This window comes from Lipotes vexillifer, unplaced genomic scaffold (genome assembly GCF_000442215.2).
Source record: "Lipotes vexillifer unplaced genomic scaffold, Lipotes_vexillifer_v1.1 scaffold493, whole genome shotgun sequence".
Taxonomy (NCBI): domain Eukaryota; kingdom Metazoa; phylum Chordata; class Mammalia; order Artiodactyla; family Lipotidae; genus Lipotes; species Lipotes vexillifer.
The window spans coordinates 770,713-793,401 of record NW_006786277.1 but is presented as its reverse complement, the minus strand read 5'-3'; the positions used below and the strand labels follow the sequence as shown (position 1 = coordinate 793,401).

The 22,689-nt window shown below is 33.8% G+C and overlaps 1 protein-coding gene across 2 annotated transcripts in view; it reads right to left on the bottom strand.

The window, feature by feature from the left end:
- Window positions 1-899: 899 nt before the first annotated feature.
- CRISPLD1 (cysteine rich secretory protein LCCL domain containing 1) overlaps window positions 900-22,689 on the bottom strand; it is a 44,639-nt gene continuing 22,849 nt past the window's right edge. Inside the window, exons 3-15 of one of the 2 annotated variants that reach the window (XM_007458442.1) lie at window positions 18,996-19,114; window positions 18,513-18,645; window positions 17,368-17,483; window positions 16,488-16,588; window positions 14,677-14,817; window positions 14,447-14,507; window positions 14,271-14,337; window positions 13,943-14,073; window positions 12,074-12,117; window positions 11,908-11,980; window positions 8,811-8,886; window positions 4,678-4,808; window positions 900-2,007 (exon numbers count right to left, since the gene is read on the bottom strand). In XM_007458442.1, coding sequence (XP_007458504.1) covers window positions 1,956-2,007; window positions 4,678-4,808; window positions 8,811-8,886; window positions 11,908-11,980; window positions 12,074-12,117; window positions 13,943-14,073; window positions 14,271-14,337; window positions 14,447-14,507; window positions 14,677-14,817; window positions 16,488-16,588; window positions 17,368-17,483; window positions 18,513-18,645; window positions 18,996-19,114 — 1,245 coding nt within the window. In that variant the 3' untranslated portion in view covers window positions 900-1,955. Of the gene's footprint in view, window positions 2,008-4,677; window positions 4,809-8,810; window positions 8,887-11,907; window positions 11,981-12,073; window positions 12,118-13,942; window positions 14,074-14,270; window positions 14,338-14,446; window positions 14,508-14,676; window positions 14,818-16,487; window positions 16,589-17,367; window positions 17,484-18,512; window positions 18,646-18,995; window positions 19,115-22,689 lie in introns of those variants that run through there. The other variant, XM_007458443.1, reaches the window with a different exon arrangement.

Sequence of the window (22,689 nt, the reverse complement as noted above, 5' to 3'; positions counted from 1 at the left end):
AAATGCTTTTATAAGATGATCTGTTTTTCTTAAATAACGGACTTATGGAAGACAGTAATTCCAGTAAAAATTAATGATGCACTGAAAAAGAATGGAGAGGAACAAAATGAAAAGGCTCCACTTGGAGACGTGGCAAGAGTACAGAAAACTGATGATGAATAGCTAAACGAGAGACAAATATAACAATCCTTATACTGACAGAAGTAATGGGGCGTCCCTACTCAGGGGGGGAGGAGTGAGGAACAGAAGATGAATCTCACTATATGTGTTTACATTTTAATCACAGTATTTAAGAAGGTGTCTGTGTCTTTTGGAAAAAAATATGATCCCACAAAATTTGCTTTAAGTTTTGACATTTTTAATATATAAATGGTTACTTTTTGATTACCTACATTTTGAACCAATTCTCAGCCAATACTTGATAACCGATCGTGGTGTTAGTTTCTTCACCATTTGCCTCTCCAGCAGCTGTTTATGTGAGCCCCTCTTTTCTTTCCTTTTTTGGTATGATCCAGATCTCTTGCTTTCTCTGATCCCTCCTGTAATTTATCTCTCTTTTATCTGTTCCTAAACACCTACTCATTTCCTTTCTAAAAATATTTGAAGTATTTGTTGCCAAATTTTCGTAATCACTTTGTATCTTTCAGATTCCTTCCTTCTAGTTTATAAATAAATCTCTCTTTTTCGAAATTTCCCTTAATATAATGTTTCTAAATATATGATTGTCTGTCTTCTCTTTCACAAACAAATAACTAAATAATCAGGGTGACTCTGCAACATCTGATATAAGGGGTGTTGTTTAGATTAATGTCAAAACCCAAATTCAAAAGACTTACAATAATTTTGTTAGCTGAAAATGATTTCTAAATCAAAATAAGGATACAAAGGGGACTAAAAAAAATACTTTGAAACATGATTAATTTTAATATGTTTACAAGGAAAGAGTAAATTCACCAGCAGAAAAAATATTACCAAAATTAACATTTTACAGTTTTTTAGTCTTAAAGCACAATACATTTTTCATACAAACAAATATATCACCATTATAGATACCATAATATGGCAACATTTATACACAAGGCCATTTACCATTAAGAAAATCAGTGGCAATGGTGATGCAATACATCAGTTCATGTTTGTTAAACTTTTTGCTATTATACTTCCTGGCCCGCAGGAGTATTTGCCAGGATACAATATAAATGTGTGACCCCAGTTTGAACAATACATAGAAAGCTCTGGTTGCCCATGCTTAATCCTATATTTATTATATGATCACTAGAAATGTTTTCGTACCACTACTCTGACGTAATTCCATTTACTATTAAGACCGTTCCCAAGAAATCAAACATTTTAACATTCACTTGGATATTAAGGAATTATTTTATACAAAATAAGTGCAATATCAGGACTTAACATTCTATATGCCTAAACTTAATAAAAGAGAAAAACTATACAGGTATTATGTGGAAAATAATTTGATATTATATGGAGTAGGTAATCATAGCATTGAACTTGGGAAAATGCAGTATGTGTTTTTTTCATTTTTAGAGTTACTATTTTTATTATTGTTTTTAAACGCACCAGATGATTTTCTGAGGAACATTCACATTCAATGTTTAGTTTCATTTTACTAGTGGCATATACAAAGCACCATATAATATAACATATGAAATGTAGAACAATTATGACTATGTAATACTGTAGAAATAACTGCTAAGAAAATATAGCAATATTTAACACAGGATTTCTAAAACCATTACATATTCATTACTTTTCCCTAAACTAATAATGTCCCATGTTTTATTTTATAGACGTAGTCTAACACAATTTATATGCATTTGACACTCATGGGGGGTTGAAAATAGTTGATATCTTCTGTACAGTAATGTTACAGTTTTATACAAACTTCAGAAATATGGCATTTGGAATAGTGTTCCTCCTCCAAGTGTTCCATTTCACACAACAGCAAATACTCTGAATGCCTTTCCTCCTGGAGGATTCTGTAAACTGCAAAAAATACACAAAGTGTATTGATGTCATCTTCATATATAATCCTTCAAACAAATCATGCTTTCTTATGACAGTCAAGAAAGCAGCTCTGTGAATCCAGATGGTCAACTTTCTTAGACTACTATAATTTATAGTTATTGGAAAGCTTGAGTGAGGATGACATAATTCTTAAAATCTTGGTTGTACACAAGTTTACTAAATAAATGTAAGGTGCATAGTGGTAATAATAGTACTTTATATAGAACGTTATAGATTCCAGGTCATGTTTTCATATATTACCACCTTTAGTTCCAATAAAGTAGAGTTAAGTGGCTCTTATGCCATTTTACTGGGGAAATACTAAGATACAGGTTTACAACTGACCGGCATGGTTAAAAGCTAACTGCAAGTTAAAGAGATGGAGATACTTAAGAGATACTCTAGAATACTAACTTATTATTCCCTAAGTCTGACAAAATTTAAATTATATAGCTAGCATACTTATTAATATTTTAACATCTGTGGTTTCAAAAAAATCTTAGTGAGGAAATTTAATGGTCAAATCTGGAAGGTCCTAAGTATTTCTTCACTGAAATGGAAACATACACACACACACACACACACACACACACACACACACACGGCACTCAATCTCATTTCAGAAGTATTTTAAAACAGAACTTTAAAGCAATGCAAAATCATTCCTTTTACTCTTTATTAAATTATTTATATTTTATTTGACAATATTAATCAAGGTATGTTTTGCTTAAATGCCTCAAGTTAAAACTGGTTGATAATGGCATTAATCATTATTTATTCTAATCAAATGTAAACTTTTGAAGTCCATATTTTTTGCATAAAGTATTATTTTCTTAATAATACAAAAAAGCTTTTAGAGATAAACACAAATGCTAAGAGAGAGACAAAGTGCAATTTCTTTTACATAGTTATTCATGTGTAAGGAAAGAAAGGGGAGAATTTTAGAAGAAGAGATGAGAATGTCACAAGTGTGCACACACATTACGCAATAAACACACACACATACACAAGCCAGGTTTTTCATACAAGCAGACGGCTAACTGAAAGCCATTTTTATTTGTAGGAAACAAACTGACAAAGTGCCCTGGAAAGTGTCTTTTTACACAGTGATACACCGGAAAAATACACATTTTTGAACTTAACAGAACTAGTTCTGAATCTGAGCTCTGAGACTGACCAGTTATATGACCTTGGGCGTATCATTTAACCTTTCTGAGCCTCAGTTAACATGTCTGTAAATTAGGGTTTAGAGAACCGACTTTGTAAGGCTACTGGTAGAGCTGAGTTAATATACTTAAAGGGCCCTCCAGCATCTGGAAAATTCGTAGTAGATGTTAATAAATAATTATTATTCTGTTTTCTTAGGATATCATCTACCTTATAGGTTTAAAATAAATTTAAGAAACATGATAGGTAAATGAAGCCACATTACTCAGTTTAGCTTATAAAACTGCATATCATACTCTATAATGCCATCTACTTTATATATTGTGTCTTTCATATATATAGACAGAGAGAGAGAAGGAGAGAGATGGGGGAAGGGTGTGGGGAGTGAGCTATGTGTGTTTGTTTACATTTCAGTGAAGAAATTCTTAGGATCTTACAGGTTTGACCATTAAATTTCCTCACTAAATTTTTTTTAGATGTTAAAAATATTACTAAGTATGATGGCAATACAATTTAAATTTTTTCAGACTTAAGAAACGGTAAGTTAGTACTCTAGGGCATTGATATGAGTCAGCTAAGTCAGGTTGTGGAGAAGCCACCTCCTTAACAATGGCCTCCTGATACAGTCTCATCTGAAAATAGATGCTAAATACAAAGCTGTCATTTTATGAAGATGGCACCCAGATGCTTACGTGGAAGGCAATCTAGGTATCCTGCATGGCACCATCCTTTGGTGTCCTTTACAGAAACTTTACCATATGTGCAAACCCTCCACTGGCAATTTTGAAGAACCTAGTAAATGTTTAAAAGTTAGGGATTTATCTGTATCTATACAAAATACATGGGACTTAATATTACTTCCCCAAGTACCAATGATTTAAAAAAAAAATCACTACAGGGTTTTTTTCTCTTAACTTTTATTATTACTCGATAAAGTAAGTCACATGAATTTTCTCAAACCACTGAAATATATATTACTAATGAGCCAAATACCAGATGACCTGAAAGAGTTCATTTACATCATATTAGGCATCGAACTTCCAATCAAAAAGAGAATTTGGTTCCGGGGAAAATCAGACTCATTGTTTTGGTCAAACACTTTGCCAGACAACTGGAGTAGAGAAATATTCAGTGCCTCGCTCACCTAGAAAGAGTTACATGTAAAAACTAACCTAGAAAATCCAGAAGAGGATGAAAGAAATTTCCTTATTATAAGATCAATTAACAAAAGAGTGGTTCTGACTCATAATCCGATTTTCATGTTGATTTTTATAAGCCTGCAGGAGATAGGCATCTCTGGTACTGCAGCTTCTCCCATCCCTGGAAGACCTACTATTACACAGCGTGCAAAGGAAGCACACTGGCTCAGTCCCGAAACCTCAAAGCCATGCTAAGGAGAGTTGGTTGTAAAGCCAGTATAATGGGAAAGATGATATATCTAAATACATATATGTTTATAAACATATATATCAATTTATTTACCTTTCTGAGAAGATTCCATTCTGAAAAGAAGCAGTGTAAGTCTTTCTTTTGTCCACAGGCATCACGTCAACATAACCCCCGTGATTTTGAACCACGCCAGCATGTACAGCTGCTCTGCAGATACTGGACAGCTGAAGAAGAAAGGAAAAAACCACCATCATTAGAAAACGTCTGCTGAACTTGTCCAGCCTACTCTTCTATTGGACACAAGGTTGCTGACATCTGTCTCTGTGTGGATACCCAGTGAGCAGTTACAGGATGATGTTTTGTGCATAAAGGAATGTTTTAAAAGACACAAAGTTAGAGCCAAGCAAGTCGCACCTGAAGGTAGATCTTAAGGGTGGCTGCAAGGATAAGATCCTTTCACCAGCTAATCTGTCCAAACAGCAAGCTTTTACTACTGTCCAAGCAATAAAATGCAAATTGGCTCCTTTTATCTCTTCAAGGGCCTACTTATCACTCTTAAATTTCAGCCTTTGCTAGTTCCTACCCGGGTCACTCTGACCAAACGTTCACAGGGGGGATTATCTGGACCTCATTTTATATTCAGTTTTGACTGAGCAACTCAAACATAGTTCTATATATCTCTACAGTCCCTTTTCCAAAATACAGGCATACATTAAACGAGGAGGTTTTTCCTATTAGATAATATAACCTATGTAGAGAAAACTTGCCCAAAAGAATAAGCCCAAGAAGAAAAAAAGATGAAGAATAATCATCGCTTCTACCTAGATTTGCAATGTACATCATTCTGGTCTGAGTGGTCTGACATGAGGTACTAAGAAAGTTCTATTTTTGCATTGTACCAGTTATATAATCTGAATTGAATGGAATTTCTATAAAGGAGAAAATTGTTTCAGGTCCAACAAACACTTTCCATTTTTTTAATACGACTGAGTTCTAGAAGTCAATGCTTTTCTTTTGGCCAATTAAAGTCTTCTGTAGACTTTGACAATTGCTTTCATCCAAATGTTCTACCAAAATTTGTCAATAGCTGAGCATAGCCTGACAAAATCCTACAAAATGAAACGCTTGAACTCTTTCAGTATAAAGCAATCTACCCCATATCCCGATGGGTCTTTTCTGAACCCACTGGTGTATTCTTTTCTTATCTCTATGCACATGTGAGTGACCTAATGTGCTTTTCTAAGTTCACATAAGCATGTGCATCTTACGTGACCTTGCTTTATTACTGTGCTCTGAACTCTGTGGCATCAGTCAGTATTTATTAGGTCAGAGAGACCGAATGCCAAGCTGTCTAATACTTTGCATGTTTTTGCTATATCACAAAATACCATACATCCGAAACCCCATATCCTTACTCTGAGGACACATTTTATTCACCATTTAAAGTCCCTCACTGAATTAATATTTGTGTCCGATATGGTTCATAACAGATGGAATTAAAAATAACTGTACACTTTTCAGTATTTATCCTGTTCTGTTAAAAGGTTATCATCAGCATTTTTCCCAAGGCAATAAAAGTGCTTAGATATAACATTCACTGAATCCAAGCACTTAATATGGTTTGAAACTATTGTTTTGCCCGTAACTATGCAGTCAGCAGGCATTACGATTTGAGTTCAAAGGTCAGAAGAGATTTTCTTTTCCTACCCGCATATTATAAGAACTACTATACCACGAAAAGAAAAAACCATATCTGTGAAAACACTGGAACATTTTTAATGAATGCAGAAATTTAATTTCAGCTGTCATAAATGAGAAATAAAAGCTCAAAGCAATAGAATGTACAAGTTGTAACTCTATAAATGGAAAGAGAGAAAGATGGGGGAGAGAGGGAGATTGATAGATGGTTTCTCATTTTTCCACGTCTTGTATTTAGATAGATAATGTATTTGGTAAGGGATGGGAGGATTGCTTAATTAATGGCTGAATCTCTGATTCTGTACTTAGCACATAAAAATGTATATTTCCAACTTGTTCTATATAGTAATACAAAATTTCTTACCCCATTTCACTGAGATAGAAAAAGATAAAATGATCTCAGGATATAAGTTCCAATAAAAACCTGAACTCTAGCAAAGAGATGGCTTATAGGTACAGAAGTGTATAGGATATTTTGAAAGATTTTCACCAGACATGAGTAAAATTAAAAGTTTTTTTTACTTAAAGGGACAACCTGGGAAGAATGATTTCTTTGGAAATCTCTGATGATTCTAGATTTCCTCATTCATATATATTTATTAATTTTTTTTAAACAGACATTTATGTTTCAAGGTGTTTGCCAAATGTCTGATACCACTGTGTGCTCTAAGTTCTGTTAAAGCAGGAACTAGGCCCATCTTGTTCACAGCTTGGCACATGTAAAATTGTTGGTGAAAAAATAATGCATAATTTGCCCAGCTGCTGCCTTCAAGAAACTTTAATAAAAGAGGTGGGGAAACAATCATAATGCCTAACAGAATCAGTTAAGTGCTAAATAAAAGGAAAAAAACAAAGTAATAGGGTTAAAGAAAAGCAACACCGGGCTTCCCTGGTGGTCCAGTGGTTAAGAATCCACCTGCCAATGCAGGGTACACGGGTTCAAGCCCTGGTCCGGGAAGATCCCACATGCCGTGGAGCAACTAAGCCCGTGCGCCACAACTACTGAGCCTGAGTTCTAGAGCCCGTGAGCCACAACTACTGACCCCACGTGCCACAACCACTGAAGCCCGTGTGCCTAGAGCCCGCGCTCCGCAACAAGAGGAGCCACTGCAAGGAGAAGCCCGCACACCACAACAAAGAGTAGCCCCCCTCGCCACAACAAGAGAAAGCCCACGCACAGCAACAAAGACCCAACACACCCAAAAAACTTTTTTAAATAAATAAATTTATTAAAAAAAAAAAAAAGAAAAGCAACACCATACTTGGATTAGGAGAACCAGTAGTACACTTCACAGAGAAGGTGGCAATAATTCAGAAGGTAAAGAATGACCATGATGTTCACAGAAAAATTAGAAGAAGCATGTTTTCAGAGACAAGAAGATAAGCACAAATTGTGAGGACTACCAAATTAAGATACCAACAGGACATTGAAATTGCAGATAAGAATACTGCAAACCTGGAGCTGGGAGAGAGACTTAGATTTGGAGAATAATTTTAACGGTAAAGCTGAACTGAAAAAAAACAAAAAACAAAAAAACCGGAACCCGAAATGAATTCACCAAGTGGTGGTAATCCTCACATTTCAGGACTCTTCACAATTGAATTTACATAGTATTCTACTGAATACATCAAGTACCTCAAGAATATATTTCTTAAATTTCTTTTGGAACTCTTTGGATTAGATATTGGTAGTGGTTTCCAAATGTCTGCCACATAAAATCTAAACTTATCAGCATGTATTTAGACTCTCATTTAGACTCAATTACATGTTTCAAGAGCCGGATCCCTCCCTCCATCCCTCACACTAAGTTGGCTGCAGCCCCTTTTAGCTTCAAATCTCACCAGCTCAGATACAAGCAAACCTACAAGTCACACCCACTTTCAGCTCACTTGCTCTCACCTCATCTCCAAGTCTTTGTAGGTGCCATTCACCCCACCTAAAATGTGCGCTAATCCTCTTTACCAACCCACACTTGAAACCTGGATCAGAAAGCACTTACCGGCCCTGAAGCCATCACAGCTAATCTTCCTCGTCCAACCCCAGTCCTGGCATCCATTACAATACACCCTCAACTGGTTTCCTTTTGTATGTATTTTAATGATTACCTGTTTTTGATTCTATGCTACTTGCTAAATGCCCATTTGGCAGTGAAGATATTGTTCATACATTTGACAAACTCTTAATTATCCAGTTTATACTTCAAGTACTGAAGAACCAAAAGGAAGGTTAAAGAAAAGTAAAATGCTTTTTCCTTCCCAAGGATGCATCCAAGCTATTTCATTTAGTATCTGATGTAAGAGATATAGATAGGATATGTAGAAAAATTTAGTTAAGATAAATGATTATGCATGCATATTTGCATATAGATATTTAGTTTTTAGTGTTACTGATGATTGACCTTTCCGAGAATATGTATATCAACACAGAATCTGTTCCTTTTTCTGTATATAAATGTACATATATACATTTAAACACGTGTGCATGCATACAGATAGATACTGAGAGCTGCATAAATTAGGGTACTTACATCAGAATAAATTCGAGTTCCAATTACACGAGCATAATGTGGATTTGCCTGCATACAGTTCCGAGGACAGTATACTCTAAAAAATAAATATATACTTACAAATATTAAGTAGCTGGTTATTTCAGTCTTTCTTATTAGTAAGATCATAGACATGCATACACAAAAGTAAACTCAGCATTCTAAATCCTACTCATTATTTTTTATTGAAGTATAGCTGATGTACAATATTATATGTTACAGGTATACAATATGGTGATTCACAGTTTTTAAAAGGTTATACTCCATTTATAGTTAGTATAAAATATTGGCTATGTTCTGTGTTTTACAATATATCCTCACAGCTTATTTTATACCTAATAGTTGGTACCTCTTAATCCTCTACCCCTATACTGTACCTCCCCACTGGTAACCACCAGTTTGTTCTCTGTACCTGTGAGCCTGTTTCTTTCTTGTTATATTCACTAGTTTGTTGTATTTTTTTTTTAGATTCCATACATAAGTGATATCATAAAGTATTTGTGTTACTCTATCTTATTTCACTTAGCATAATGCCCTCCAAGTCCATCCATGTTGTTGCAAATGGCAAAATTTCATTCTTTTTTATGATTGTGTAGCATTCCAGTGTATATATACACACGTTTTCCTTCTGAAATAGGTCAATCGTACAATCCCAGCAGTAAGCACAATTGCTCCTGCTTACTTTACCTACCTCCAGCTTTTGGCACAGATGTGTTTCTTTTCTCTTTCTTTTTTTTTTAAAAAAAAAAAGCTTAGCCAGGAAGCTTTCTAATTTGGGGATCCAAAGCAGAAACAAACATCAGCAAGTAACTCTCTCTCAGTATCTGGGAATTTGGTACCCAATATGACTGCAGAATTTAGTAAACATATAACTTGGAAAAACTGAATCATTGTCTGCCACAGACATCTCATAGTTTCTTTTCTCTATGTTCACATCTTTGGTATCTCATCCAATTTCATGGCTTTGATTATCATCTATAAACTACTGATTTCCAAATTTATATCTCTAGTTGGGACCTCTTCTCTTAATTCTAAATTTGTATGTCCTACTGCTTACTGAATATATCCACATAGACCTAATAAATATCTCAAATTTAGCATATTTGAAACCAAATTCCTAATCTTCTCACCCAGTCCACAAATATCTTCTTTCTGTAGGCTTCCAACAATAAATGTCAACTCCATTATTCAGGTGCTCAGGCCAAAAAAACCTTTATTCTATCCTTAACTCCCTTCCTTACCTCAACCTTATATTCAACCCAATTTCTATTCATTGTACACTGAAATAAAATCAGAGCATCCTTAAGCACCTCAATCACTGTAACTCTGCACTTTATCTTCCAATATCTAGCTCACTGCAATAGGCTCCCCTATGGTCTCCCTGCTTCCGATTTTGCCCCCTCCAATCTATTTTGCCACACACTTACACTGAAGAATACAAGTCTAGTCATATCATTCCTCTGCTCCAAATATTCTAGTGGCTTTCCATCTAATTCAGAACAAGTGACAGGATCCTTATAATAGCCAATAAGCCCTGAGTATTCTGTCTTCCCATTACCTCTCTGACATTATATCCTACCCCTCTCTCACTTTCTCACCCAGCTCCTGTCACACTGGCCTAATAGTTATTCTTCAAACATACAGAATAATCTCATCCTCGGGGCCTTTGAGTTTATCTTTCCCTCTGAATGGAATGTTCTTTCTCCAGATATCCTACTCCCTTCCTGATACTTTGGCTCCTTTTTTCAAAGTTTCCAAAAGTTCTTTTATTTAAACATAGGGTCCAATTATCAGTGTTCAGTCAGTCACATGATATTTTTAAAAATTCACTCCCAGAGTTTAAGAAACTGCCAAGTGGCACTTATTTAAATTGACTGGCTCTTCTGAATTCACATACACACACACAAGTACACACACTCATACACTAAAAGGAAATCAAAGCTAAGACTGGAAAAATACATAATTCATTCTACATAGTAAATCAGAGTCTCAACAAAATGACTATATGAAAATAATTGTTTGATAAAAGTATCAGTTTTCTAAAAGTATTCTTAAAAAAAAACACAAAAAAACTTCATTGCAACTACCTTTACCAATTGAAGCCGATCTTCCTCAACAGTTTTTAAGAAATGACTACATTTCTTATTTAAATTTCATGTTCCTAAAATTTGTATAACACAGTACACTTTAGCATCTAAACCAGAACCACTTAAATATAAGTAATAAATGAATGAGTTTTTATAACTTTGAATTAAAGGGTTGATTTTTATAAAAAATGTCTTCTGTAGGAGGAAGGCTGTCCCCATTGACTATAAAATTTTATTTTTGCATTTGAGAACTGCTGCACACTCATTGCCCACCCTATGACGATAAAACCAGCTGCTCTGCCCTTAGGATCATGCTGTGCATGCTCTACCTTAACCATATTTAGCACTTGGTCTGTGGAAGGCCAAGATCAGTAGATTCAAACTGAGTTCATTTCTTCGTAGGTAAGTTCAGGTCAAAGAAAGACTGCAGGAGCTTTTTGCTTGTCTGAGTTCTAGTCTCTGGTTTTAACACCTTGTTATATATTTATGAGAATGTAGATAGTGATCTAGTAAACATTCCTTCGTCTACAACTTCCATTATGCTTTGAATAAAAATGCTGACACATTTTAACAGTACCTGCCTTTACATCTAATCATAGGGAAAGGGGCTTCTTGGCCCTGATGTGATCCATTAAAGAGTCATGCAATGACCAGACAAGTGCCTGACGTGTGTAACTTGTAACTTACTAGGTGGCCAAGCCTCATAAAGCTGTAGGGGAATGAACATGTGATTCTTTCTTTTAAATGCTAAAATAAAGATTTTCGTGGAGACAAAAAAAAAAAAAAAAAAAACCACGTTTTTTGGAGAAAGTACACTAGGAGTGCCTGGATTGCATGCAGTTTGTGGTGTCCATTGCTCCCTGCTGCTAGCAGTTCAAGACGATACATCTTCTGAGTCCTAGAGACACCAGAATCTCAGGCAAAAGCAGTTATCCAGGGTAAAAGGCTCCCTGTTTACAGGTTAAAAATGGAGAAAATCTAGAAAACAGTACCTTGGGCAATGTGAAGCAGGCTTATGAAAAGGACAGAGCTGTTCCACAGTTGTTTCACAAGTGACAGCCTGAACTGAAGAATTCAAACACAAAACAATAAGCAAATCTTTTAGAAAGAATAATGTGCAACAGAGTGGTAAGAAAATAAGACGAAAAAAGTGCTAACCTGTTACTTTAGAGACTGTGAAGGAATTAGCAGACTGATACTTGCTGAAGATAAAAACATAAAAATTTCAATCATCAACATATTACATGCATCACCATCAACATAAATTCTTATAATTTTTAAGTCTATAAATATTTGATTTTTTCTTAAATGTTCTTATTTAAGAATATTTTCTTAAATGTTCTTATTTAATATATTGCTTCACAATGGGAAAAACTATAAATTTGTACATTCTTAATGAAACTAGAAAATTTAGAGTTTTAGCATGATCTTTATAAGCAAAAGGGTTCAACTTTGAATTCTACATCTACACATGTAGCAGTATAAGAATTAATCATCTGTTTTATGCTAAATTCATATTACATTCAAGTATGAGCCAAATAAATACCATTCTTGATATCAGAGAAAGATCTCTTTTCATTATCAATCTCAAAAACTTATATATAGCATAAAATAATACACATTTGTATCTATATATTTGTTTCCTATTAAAATTAAAACTCTCAATATACTCATTTCCTGTTACCACAGAACCAAACAATTTAATCTTTCAAAATAGTCAATACAAGGCAGTGTAAAAAGACTACTAAATAATAAGTACCTTAAAGGAATATGCATCATTCATTTTTTTGTTCCCCCTAGTATCTAGTAAAATGTCTACAATAAATGAATGAATTCCTCCTTACATGTTTTATTAAAAAGCAAGAATATAAGAATAGGTATTTTAATTGGTTTATCTATACCCAGGCTTTCATAAAAAACATCTATTGCAAAAGGTAATGCTTATTTGTGATGGTACTTTAATATGACACACACACATCTCAAGAGAGTTTATATAATAAACAATTAAAAAAACAAGTTAAAAGAAAAAGCTAAATAATAGGAAATAAATGTTCTTTAATGCAACACCCAATGTTTGGCTTACTAAAGCTAAAAACTAATATTTATTATTTATTTAAGATAAGTATCTGCTGAGTGAATAAATTAATCAATAAGTGTTTCTGTAAAGCTTTTACTTAGAGATTAATCACTAATGGCTAAAAACCACACATCAGGCCTTTGAATAAAATTGTATACAGAGGGCATCATTCCACCAATTTACAAGGATTCTTAACAAATTCTTTCTTATCATTATGAATTCTATACTGTGGAGTTTCACGCAATTGTTCAGGAAAGGAGACTATCATATTTCCTCAGAAAAGGCATTCCATTATGAGGTTCAATAATGTCTATCATTTTACATAGGAGAAAGAGAAACTACAAAGATATTTCAAAAGGCTACATTTTTCTACTTTCTATAGATTATATATGAAAATATGCTGCTTTATAGTAATACATTTAGTATATTTAATATGACAAACATTTCAAAAGTTAATCAATGCTTTTATACTGGGTCAAATTACATTTTAACAGACAAAAGAAAGGTGACATAATGTATTACATATTTAGAGACTTTGCAAAATGCTCTTTTACCTAGTAATCTATCTTATTAACAAAGTTACTGTTGCATGAAATAAATAATTCTCCCAAACAGGGCAGGAAGAATATGCAAATCATTAGCCTTCTCAGGCACTTTTTATCATAGCTGAAAAATGTACTGCTTCACAATGGGAAAAACTCCACATCTGTACATTCTTAATGAAACTAGAAAATTTAGAGTGTTAGCATGATCTTTATAAGCAAAAGGGTTCAACTCTGAATTCAGATACTTTTCCTTCTTTTTGCCCATGGAAATTATGTAGTTGAAATGAACCTTGAAAATTACCTTCTCTCTTTATAAACTAAATTCTTCTATGCTTTGCTCTAAATGAATGTAACTTGTTGTTACAACTTAAAACCTCTGGTCCAAAAGATTATTTAGGTACTTACCCAATTGTTTGAACACCATTTCTATTGGATTTGATGAAATAATGTTTTCTTCCTTGTCTAGTGATATCCACCCAACCACCATCATTGTCTATTATACCATAATGAATTGCAGCTCTACAGATGCTGGATTGCTGGGAGAAAAGGAAGGGATAAAAGGATGTTAAAATGATAAGAATTCTGCATAGGATACAACTCGTTACTATGTATGACTTTAAACAATTCTGAGTAAAATAGCTATACATATATAAATTGTTATTTTTCCCATTAAAAAATCAAAATATTATATGAAAGGATCCTATCCTCAAATAATGATATTTATAATACCTACCATTTCATAATGTACACTGCCAATAACTTTAGCTTTACTATCCAAACAGCCAGCAGGGCATTCATATCTAAATTAAAAAAATGGGGAACAAAATTTAGCTTCTCTGAATGTCCATATAAAATGAAAATATTTTTTAAATCTTGCCAGTTAATTTTGAGAGTAATCATAAATATTACCTATTGCAGGTTGTGCCTTTGCACTGGTCTCTTAACCTTATTTCGCAAGAAACAATTTGAGCTAAAATTTAGAAAATAATAATAATTTAGATGATGCGACAGCTGCTCTAATTCATCCCATACAGTCTAACGCCAAGTTTTTGCCATTCTAAAAATGTTCAGATTAATAAAATATAGCTGAATATGCCAGCAATGTAAACTTTAAAATGTAAATAATGCAGAGATCTTACACATTTGCTGTGTGCTTATGACTTCATTTCTGTTACTATCATCTGCTATTGTCCGGATGTGGGTGTCATGGACTTGTGATTGCTGCCGTTCAATTTCATTTGTTTCTTCTTCTTGAGGAGGGTAATAACTATCTGATCCTTCTGTTAGAGAGAATGGATTTAGGAAATACGAATCCATCTTAAATGTGCACAAATTACCCATGATACACCTTTATATGCCTGTTTAACACTGAAAGCTACTAGAAAAATCAGTACTGTACACTGGCACAAGTTTTGGCTTAAGGTGGTGATCTTACATACTGCATTGGAATAAATAAAACAGATGCATAAACCTTTGAGCCCTTGACTCATTTATGCTAACATTAAATGGAATCATTTCTAAACTTTGCTTATATTTTAAAGTGGTATCAGTGATTACCTTTCATAATGACATCATGAGGTCTACACAGTGATCTAATGAAGTCGGGCTTAGTGAATTTGAATTTGTTTTCTCAAATGAAATCATATTTTCAGGAGGATAACACTTAAAATTTTCCAAAGGATCACATTTAAAATTCTCCTGAAAGGAAATTCAGCCTAAGAAGGATGGACATGCGCTTGCTATTTACCACAATATCAGTTTCCATGGAAAGGTTTCTACTGCAGAAGGAAATTCAATGTGCAGAAATTTAAACTTAACAATGGAAAATATGCAAACTTTGAATTTAATATTTTTTCCAGGTTGGCTTGTATTAAGGGCTTGACAGGGGCACATTTTGGAAATGTGGTTATTTGCATGTATGTCTAAGAATTCAGAATCTAGAGAAAGGAAGTACGAATTCAGAGGAAAGTCAGCTTTAGTAAGACACTGTGGTCATTGACAATGGAGCAAGCAGGTTGGAGGTTTGGGGGATGGAAAACAGACTCAGGCACAATGAAAAAAGCTTTCAGGAATTAAAAATGGCTCCTATTACACAGTGAACTATATGCTTACTTCTTGTCTACTTATTATAGCTAGTGAGCACTCAATCATTAAGGAAAAAAGATATCTCTTTATAAGTACTGAAAAGTGGCTGCATTTACACATATTTTCAAATACACCTGGTCTGCATTAATCTTCATTTAGTCATCATTAAGAACAAAGTAGTAAGAGTGTAAAAATGTTCACTTGGATGCCCAATAAAAAGCATGACTTTCACAAAGCTTTGTCAGGTAAGTTTTATCTTCATGTGTTACAAAAAGGACATCATATTTATATTTATTTTTGAGGACATCCAGTACATTTGAGACAGTAATTTTTGCAACAGTTTTATAATACTATTATATATATTTTTGTTGTTGTTATTTTGGCATGACAAATTGTATACTCTGCAGTAAGAAGCAGAGAATTAGTATAATTCATTGGGTATGGTTCAGTAAGATTCATGGATAGGTATTTAGGCAAAAACTCTTAAAGTGCTTAAAATAAATTGTGTTAAATTCTTCAGAAATCATGACATTTATGGAAATAATTCTAGTCAACACTATATCAAGAAATGAATGGCTTTTAAGATTGAAAATATACTTGTCACTCTGGGATAATTTCAAAGTAGAATTAAGTGGTTAACTGGAATAATCATGAAACTTTCCTTTAAATACATGTTGGTATAATAGACTTATTAATATTATAAATTTTTAAAAAATATTTTAAATGACTTCTAAATATTTGAAATAGAGTTCTAGGAACTTTTCATGTAATAATTAAATGTGCTTTTGGCTTTCAAACACAAATTAATGCAGAAGTTGGATGAAAATATAAATCAAACTGAATATTACAACACAGTATCACATACCTTTGTAGCACAGATTTTCTCTACAGCCTCCTCCAAAACTAGGTGGGCAAGCAGAACAGGGCCGGCCATGTTTGTAGGGGGCATGGCCCCACCAGTTTCCCCTTCAAAAGACAATCCACTCCATTAAGAGGTGGTCTAGTTTTAGTTTTTTGAGAAATCTCCATACTGTTTTTCCACAGTGGCTGCACTAATTTACATTCCCACCAACAGTGGACAAGGGTTCCCTTTTCTCTACACCGTCACTAACATTTGTTATTTGTGTTGTTTTTAATGATAACCATTCTGACAGATGGGAAGTGATATCTCATTGTTACTAAGTTTAAACATACACTGCTACCTCATTCTTTTGAAAATATTTGAAATAATGTGTTATGTATATTGCTAAAAACTGAAAAACCAAACTTCTGCAAAACACTAACCTCTGCTATGGAATATTCATCTATATCCCATTTGTTTTAATAAAAACAGATTTTAGACGTAGATTTGACCCTAAGTTCCGTTGTACAATATTTTCAATGTAATTATTTGAAGGGTCTTTACATAGGTGAAAATACATTTCTCAGTCTATAGTTTCTCATCTCTAGTAGACCAAAATTATTAAACATTTACACAATATAGTAGTGCAATAAATCAAACTGAAGCCCTAAAAATATGATTCCTATCTTTAAAAAGATTATATTTTCAATTTTCATATTCCTTTTAAGCACCAGTTTTACACATCAGGCAACCATAATTGCTGCCATATGACATAAACTCAGTTAAAACAATGCACTTTACTCAATAATACACACTGAAAATAAGGAAAAAAATCAAGAATATAAAGTTATTTTTATGTTGTTAAGAAATACTTACATATGAAAGTAGTGTTTTGTTTACTTACTTGGGGGAATAATTGCACACCAAGTAGACAGCTTTGGGCCATATCTGCCCCCAGATGTTCATGTTATGGCACAAATTAATGGCACAGCCTATTCTGCTACTTGTTGCCCACACCACCTACATTAGAGAAAGGAAAGGCTTAGAAAAAGTAGGCTGAGATGAAGTAAGACAAAAACATATCTGAGAGAAAATGCATAAAAGTGAACTGGAGAACCAACAGTTACTATTCAAAATGAAATGAGGCAATGTCAGAAACAATATTTTTCCTGAGACTTGGGGAAATACTTAATTTAACTTTAAAAAAAAGAGAGATACACAGGTATATAACTCTATCCAGATATAAGACATAAACATCTTATTTATTACTAAATAATTCAAATGTTACATCCTCACAAACCTAAATGCTGTATTAATTTTCCTGTGAAGAAACTTACCTACCAAATGAACAGAATTTCTCATCTTAAAGCAGAAAGTACTGAAGCAAAAGTTTAGGTGTTCAAATTTCTTACACAATGTGACATTTTCACTGTGCCACCGGCTATCAGGGAGTCCAATACTGATCTTAATCTTGTCCCATGCAAGGCATACAGAACCATTTGCTTTATAGTCACTAATAATCAGTCATAGAAATTCTAGAAACTCAGATCTGTAGTGAGCTTTATCTAGTCAAATCTCCCATCTGTTGTTTGATTTAGAAGTTTTAGAACATGTCCAATACCCAATCCAAACACTGAAAATTTAAAAACATGATAAATGCTGCACACATGTGAATATTGAATATCATGGTAAATAAAACCATATTTTTATTTTTTGAAAATAAAAAAATTGCCATCTGAATTTGAAGATGGTAACCTTCTTCCCATTTGCATTTATTGGGGTCATATTAAAGTATTTTATATGTAAAATCATTGAAATAATATTTTTAAGGAAATGTCTGTACTTTTTTCGATAATTATTCTTATTGTTTATAAAAATTTATAAGCTTGTGCTACATAAATCAATATTAATATATTTTAATAACCATACAAATGACATAAGGAAGGCAAATGTTCAGTATCCTAAGTTCTCCCCCCCCCACACACAAAAAACTGTTAGTTTACACGAACTCAAATTAAACGAATGAAGTGTAATATACCCAAAACATACCTGTGTATAATGAGTACATACAGGACCAGAACATCTGAATGGACAATACGGGTTGCACTCATGTTCATATGGGTAGCTAAAGTCTTTGACTTCATCATACCATGCTTGTACATGAAATGTTGGGGGCCTATATCTATTTGAAAGAAAATAACCACAAAAATCAAGTAAGGCTGGAGAAAATATAAAACCAACTATTGCCAAAAAGATTGACGAAGTTGGATAGAGAGGCAGTTTTGTGTAACTTATTAATATTAAATACTTTTGCACTTTACATCACTAATATATCAATTACTTCAAACAAAAATAAGTTTAAAATACTACTGATCATTCTGGCATGGTATTTATTTTTTCTTATTTGTCTTGGTGTGACTGCTTGTTTTCCTTTTAGGGACTAAGCCTTTGAAAACTTACAATGATGAATTAGTAAGTATTACATTTCACGCTCTTATGTTTTCAGAAACAAGAAGTTGTATTTTAAGCTACCTTCCCCAATGTGCTCCCAAATTCTGTCCAATTGATGGAAGCATGCTTGCAGGTCCATGTTCCCACAAACAAGTTTCAGCCCAGGATTCTGCAGATCTTTCCAGTTCTACATCCCATGTCTACAATTCAAAACAAAAACAAAATACAGACACGAACAGATAATGTATATATAGAGTGTGGATATTTCTTTAGAATATAGTGTTACTCAGTTCTTAGGTTTTCTCCCTTCTTCTTTGCAAAGTCAGCATCTTAGTCTGGGTTCTCTCCATCTCTCACATAGATTTTTGCACTAGCCTCCTAATTAATCTCCTTTCATCCACCTCTCATCCCTCCAATCTGCTCTACAAGTGTTTAGAATTACCAAAGTGGACACAAACACGCTTAAGTGATTCCTCTAACCGCATCCAACAAATCTCTGTATACTGCTCCCTGTCATAAAACACGTTATTCCTTGTATTCCTTGCTTTTGCTGGCATCGTTTCCTCTGCCTAAGACTTCCTTCTCCCAATTATTTGTCAGACAGGCTCTAACTCTTACTTCACAATACAGCTTTATGTAATACATTCTTGACACATTTTCAGTTCTCTTAGAAGTAAGCTATTCCCTACTTTGGGCTCTTAAAGCTTTGTTATGCTCCTTTGTTTAGCAGCTATTACACAGCAGTGTTAGTATTCGTCTATATGTCTCTTTCATGGGACTGTGAGTTGCTTGGGGGCAGTTATTTAACTCATGCTGGTATCTTCGGCCTATTAGCTGTGTCTGCCATATGGCAAGGTGGTTAATAAACATTTGCTCAATACATGAATGGTTAATGAATCTGTATCCTATAAAATATAAATGCATTTTTGTGTACAAAATTCAATAATATTAATTCATATTTTAAAAATTATTTATAAAGTGATATTTAAAATTATAAAATTATTACTGAAATAATTTCATATGTCCTGGGTTTAATATTCAATTTGTTAATTTGAAAATCAGGCAGTATAGTGAGTGTGGTGGTAAAAACAAAGAGCTGGATAGAACTGGACTCAATATTGGCACAATTACAGGATTCTGGGCATGTTAAGAGGGTAGAAAAATAGTCCTGGAACTAGAAAATGAGGACACAACCTAAGGTGATAGCAGTGAGACTGGAGAAAAGCAGACAGTCTGAAATAATGTTTAGGAATTTAAATTCGTAGAAGTTGGTGGATGACTGAAGGTAGGTGGTGAGGGGAAAAAAAAAAAAGGGTGAAGATTGATGAGGTTACCAAACTGTGAGAAAGAAAAACAGAAAGAGAAATAGATTGTTGTAATAGAAGTGTATGTCTATTCACTTCAATGCATATTTCAAGGATGATGTGTCAGGTGTCTGTGATACATGCAGTATATATGTCAAGTAGAAAGTGGAAATAGATGACTGGGGTTCTGGGGAAAGAAATACACTCTGAAGATACGGATTTTGAAGTTATTCACTCAGAGATGAATTTCTTCAGGAAGATGATACAGAATGAGAAAAGAAATGAAAAGAAAATTCTGGGGTTATCAAAATTGAAGGGGAGAAAAAAACAATGAGTTAGTAAGATGAACTAGGGAAAATGGAATCAGAAAGGTTAAGGGAAAAGTGAAAGAGGATTAAATTATAAAAGTGACAGGACAAGAGATTCCAGGAGAAGACAGTGGGCAATTAAGGTCTAAGGTCACAGAGAAGTCAAGGAAGATGAGGTCTGCTAGGTGCTAATTCATTGTTAAGAGCAATTTCAGATCTGTCCTAGGCAGAAAATCACAACACAGAAGGTTAATAAGTGACTGGAAAGAGAAAGTGGAGAAGGCAAGCGGGAGTTACTTTGTTAATACTTTAGAGAGGAAGAAGAAAGATGGGCAGAAGCCAAAAAAGATTTGATGCCAGGCTCTAGAGAGAATTTTACTTTCTTTGATTTTGAAAGGATGGAAGAAACCCAGTCATGACTATAGGCCAAATGGACAAGACACTAGAAAGAAGCACCAAAAAAAAAGTATGTGTGGGGAAGGGAAGTTTCTTCACTCTTCATATAATCTTTTTATATTAAACATTCCTCCTCATTCACTTGTGGATCTGAAATACATAAAATCATGCTTTCAAAGCCAAAAAGTAAAATGTATACAAAATTAGGGTAAGTATATTTTTGTTATAGTGCATCTTTATTATCTAGCAAAAACACACACAAAAAAAATGTATTTACATGCCACTAAAAAATTAACAGCAGCCAAAGTATCCGGTTTTCATAAAAACTTGAATTTCACTTTGAATTAATATCAAATGTTCAAGATGACTGATTCTGTGATACAGACATCAGTAAGTATTTATCAGGCAAGCACTTTATTCACCAAATACAAGCATACTATTAATTAAATTCATTACTTAAGTTAGACCTAATTTTTATAATTACGTATTATATAATATGCAAAGGCATAATTCAACTTGCTGTCATTATATCCCCAGACAAATTAGGTAAGAAACAAAGAATTTGGCTGAAGTCCCAGAAAATGAGTAAGATGCTGATTTCCTTTTGTTTTCAGAAGGTTGGAGAGAGAGTCATCTCTCAAAAGCAAACATGTTCCAAAGTAGCCTTCCCTGGAAAGTAAGTTGTCCTTAAGAGACAATCAAATTTTTGTTTTCAATCTTGGAAATCAGGTTCTCATATAATACTTTAGTCATAAGCATAGTGAAACTATACTTATCCATAGGTTTCTAATCTAGCAACACAGCAATCTCATAGTCAAAGAGCAGCTGGGAACCAGAAGAAAAACGTAAACATTCCTAGATGGAAAAAAAAAAAGCCTTGAAACCACTGGGATGGTTTTAAAACACTCTTCCCACAAAGGGTGGAGTTGAATTACCTCCCCTTCACTTCAATTTAAGCTAGATAGTGATTCCCTTCTAACAAACAGAATGGTGCTGTAAGACTTCCCAAGCTAGGTTAGGAAATACAGACTCTATCTGATTCTTTCTCTTTTAAAGACACACCTCTTAAAAGACCTGAGTCCACAAATTAATTAGGAGTTCAGCTACCCTAAATAGGTAGCTGAAAAAAATCAGATGGAGAGACCACACAGAGACACAGATGCAAGAGGAGTTCCCACTGTCTGAGTTTTCCTAGCCCAGTCAAGAGATCTGTGTTTGCACATCCAGGTCACTGCAAACAAGTGAGAGACCCAGAGCAAGAAACCCCACCAAGGGAGTCCTTAAGACCCTTATTCAAGGTCAATTTAGTCTTGTTTTACACACAATTCTACAACCTTAGATGTCAGTTTTTCTTACGAAATTGAAGATGGATCGTTTTTAGAGAAGCTATACAACCGTTTCCAAATTCACAAATACGCTGTATTTCCAAAGTTTGTTTATATATCTGTTGTGTAGAAACTGGAAAAAAAACTAAGACATAACATTAAAATGCTTTAAGCTATGTTTTCTTATTTGTAAAATGTGTCAGTTGAGATAGAAGATAACTCAGGTCCCTCTGAGTTATCAATTGTTGAGTATATATTATGGATAAGTTGTTTTATAGCATAACTTGTCTTCTATTTAATCCGTTAAAAATGGGGGGTGGAGCATATAAAATTAACTATTATCATATTAAAATAGGGACATACATTATTTTAATATAAGAACTGAGGCAGAGGGCATGCAACTGAAATTTGCTATCAATATTTAATAAATATTAGTGACAAT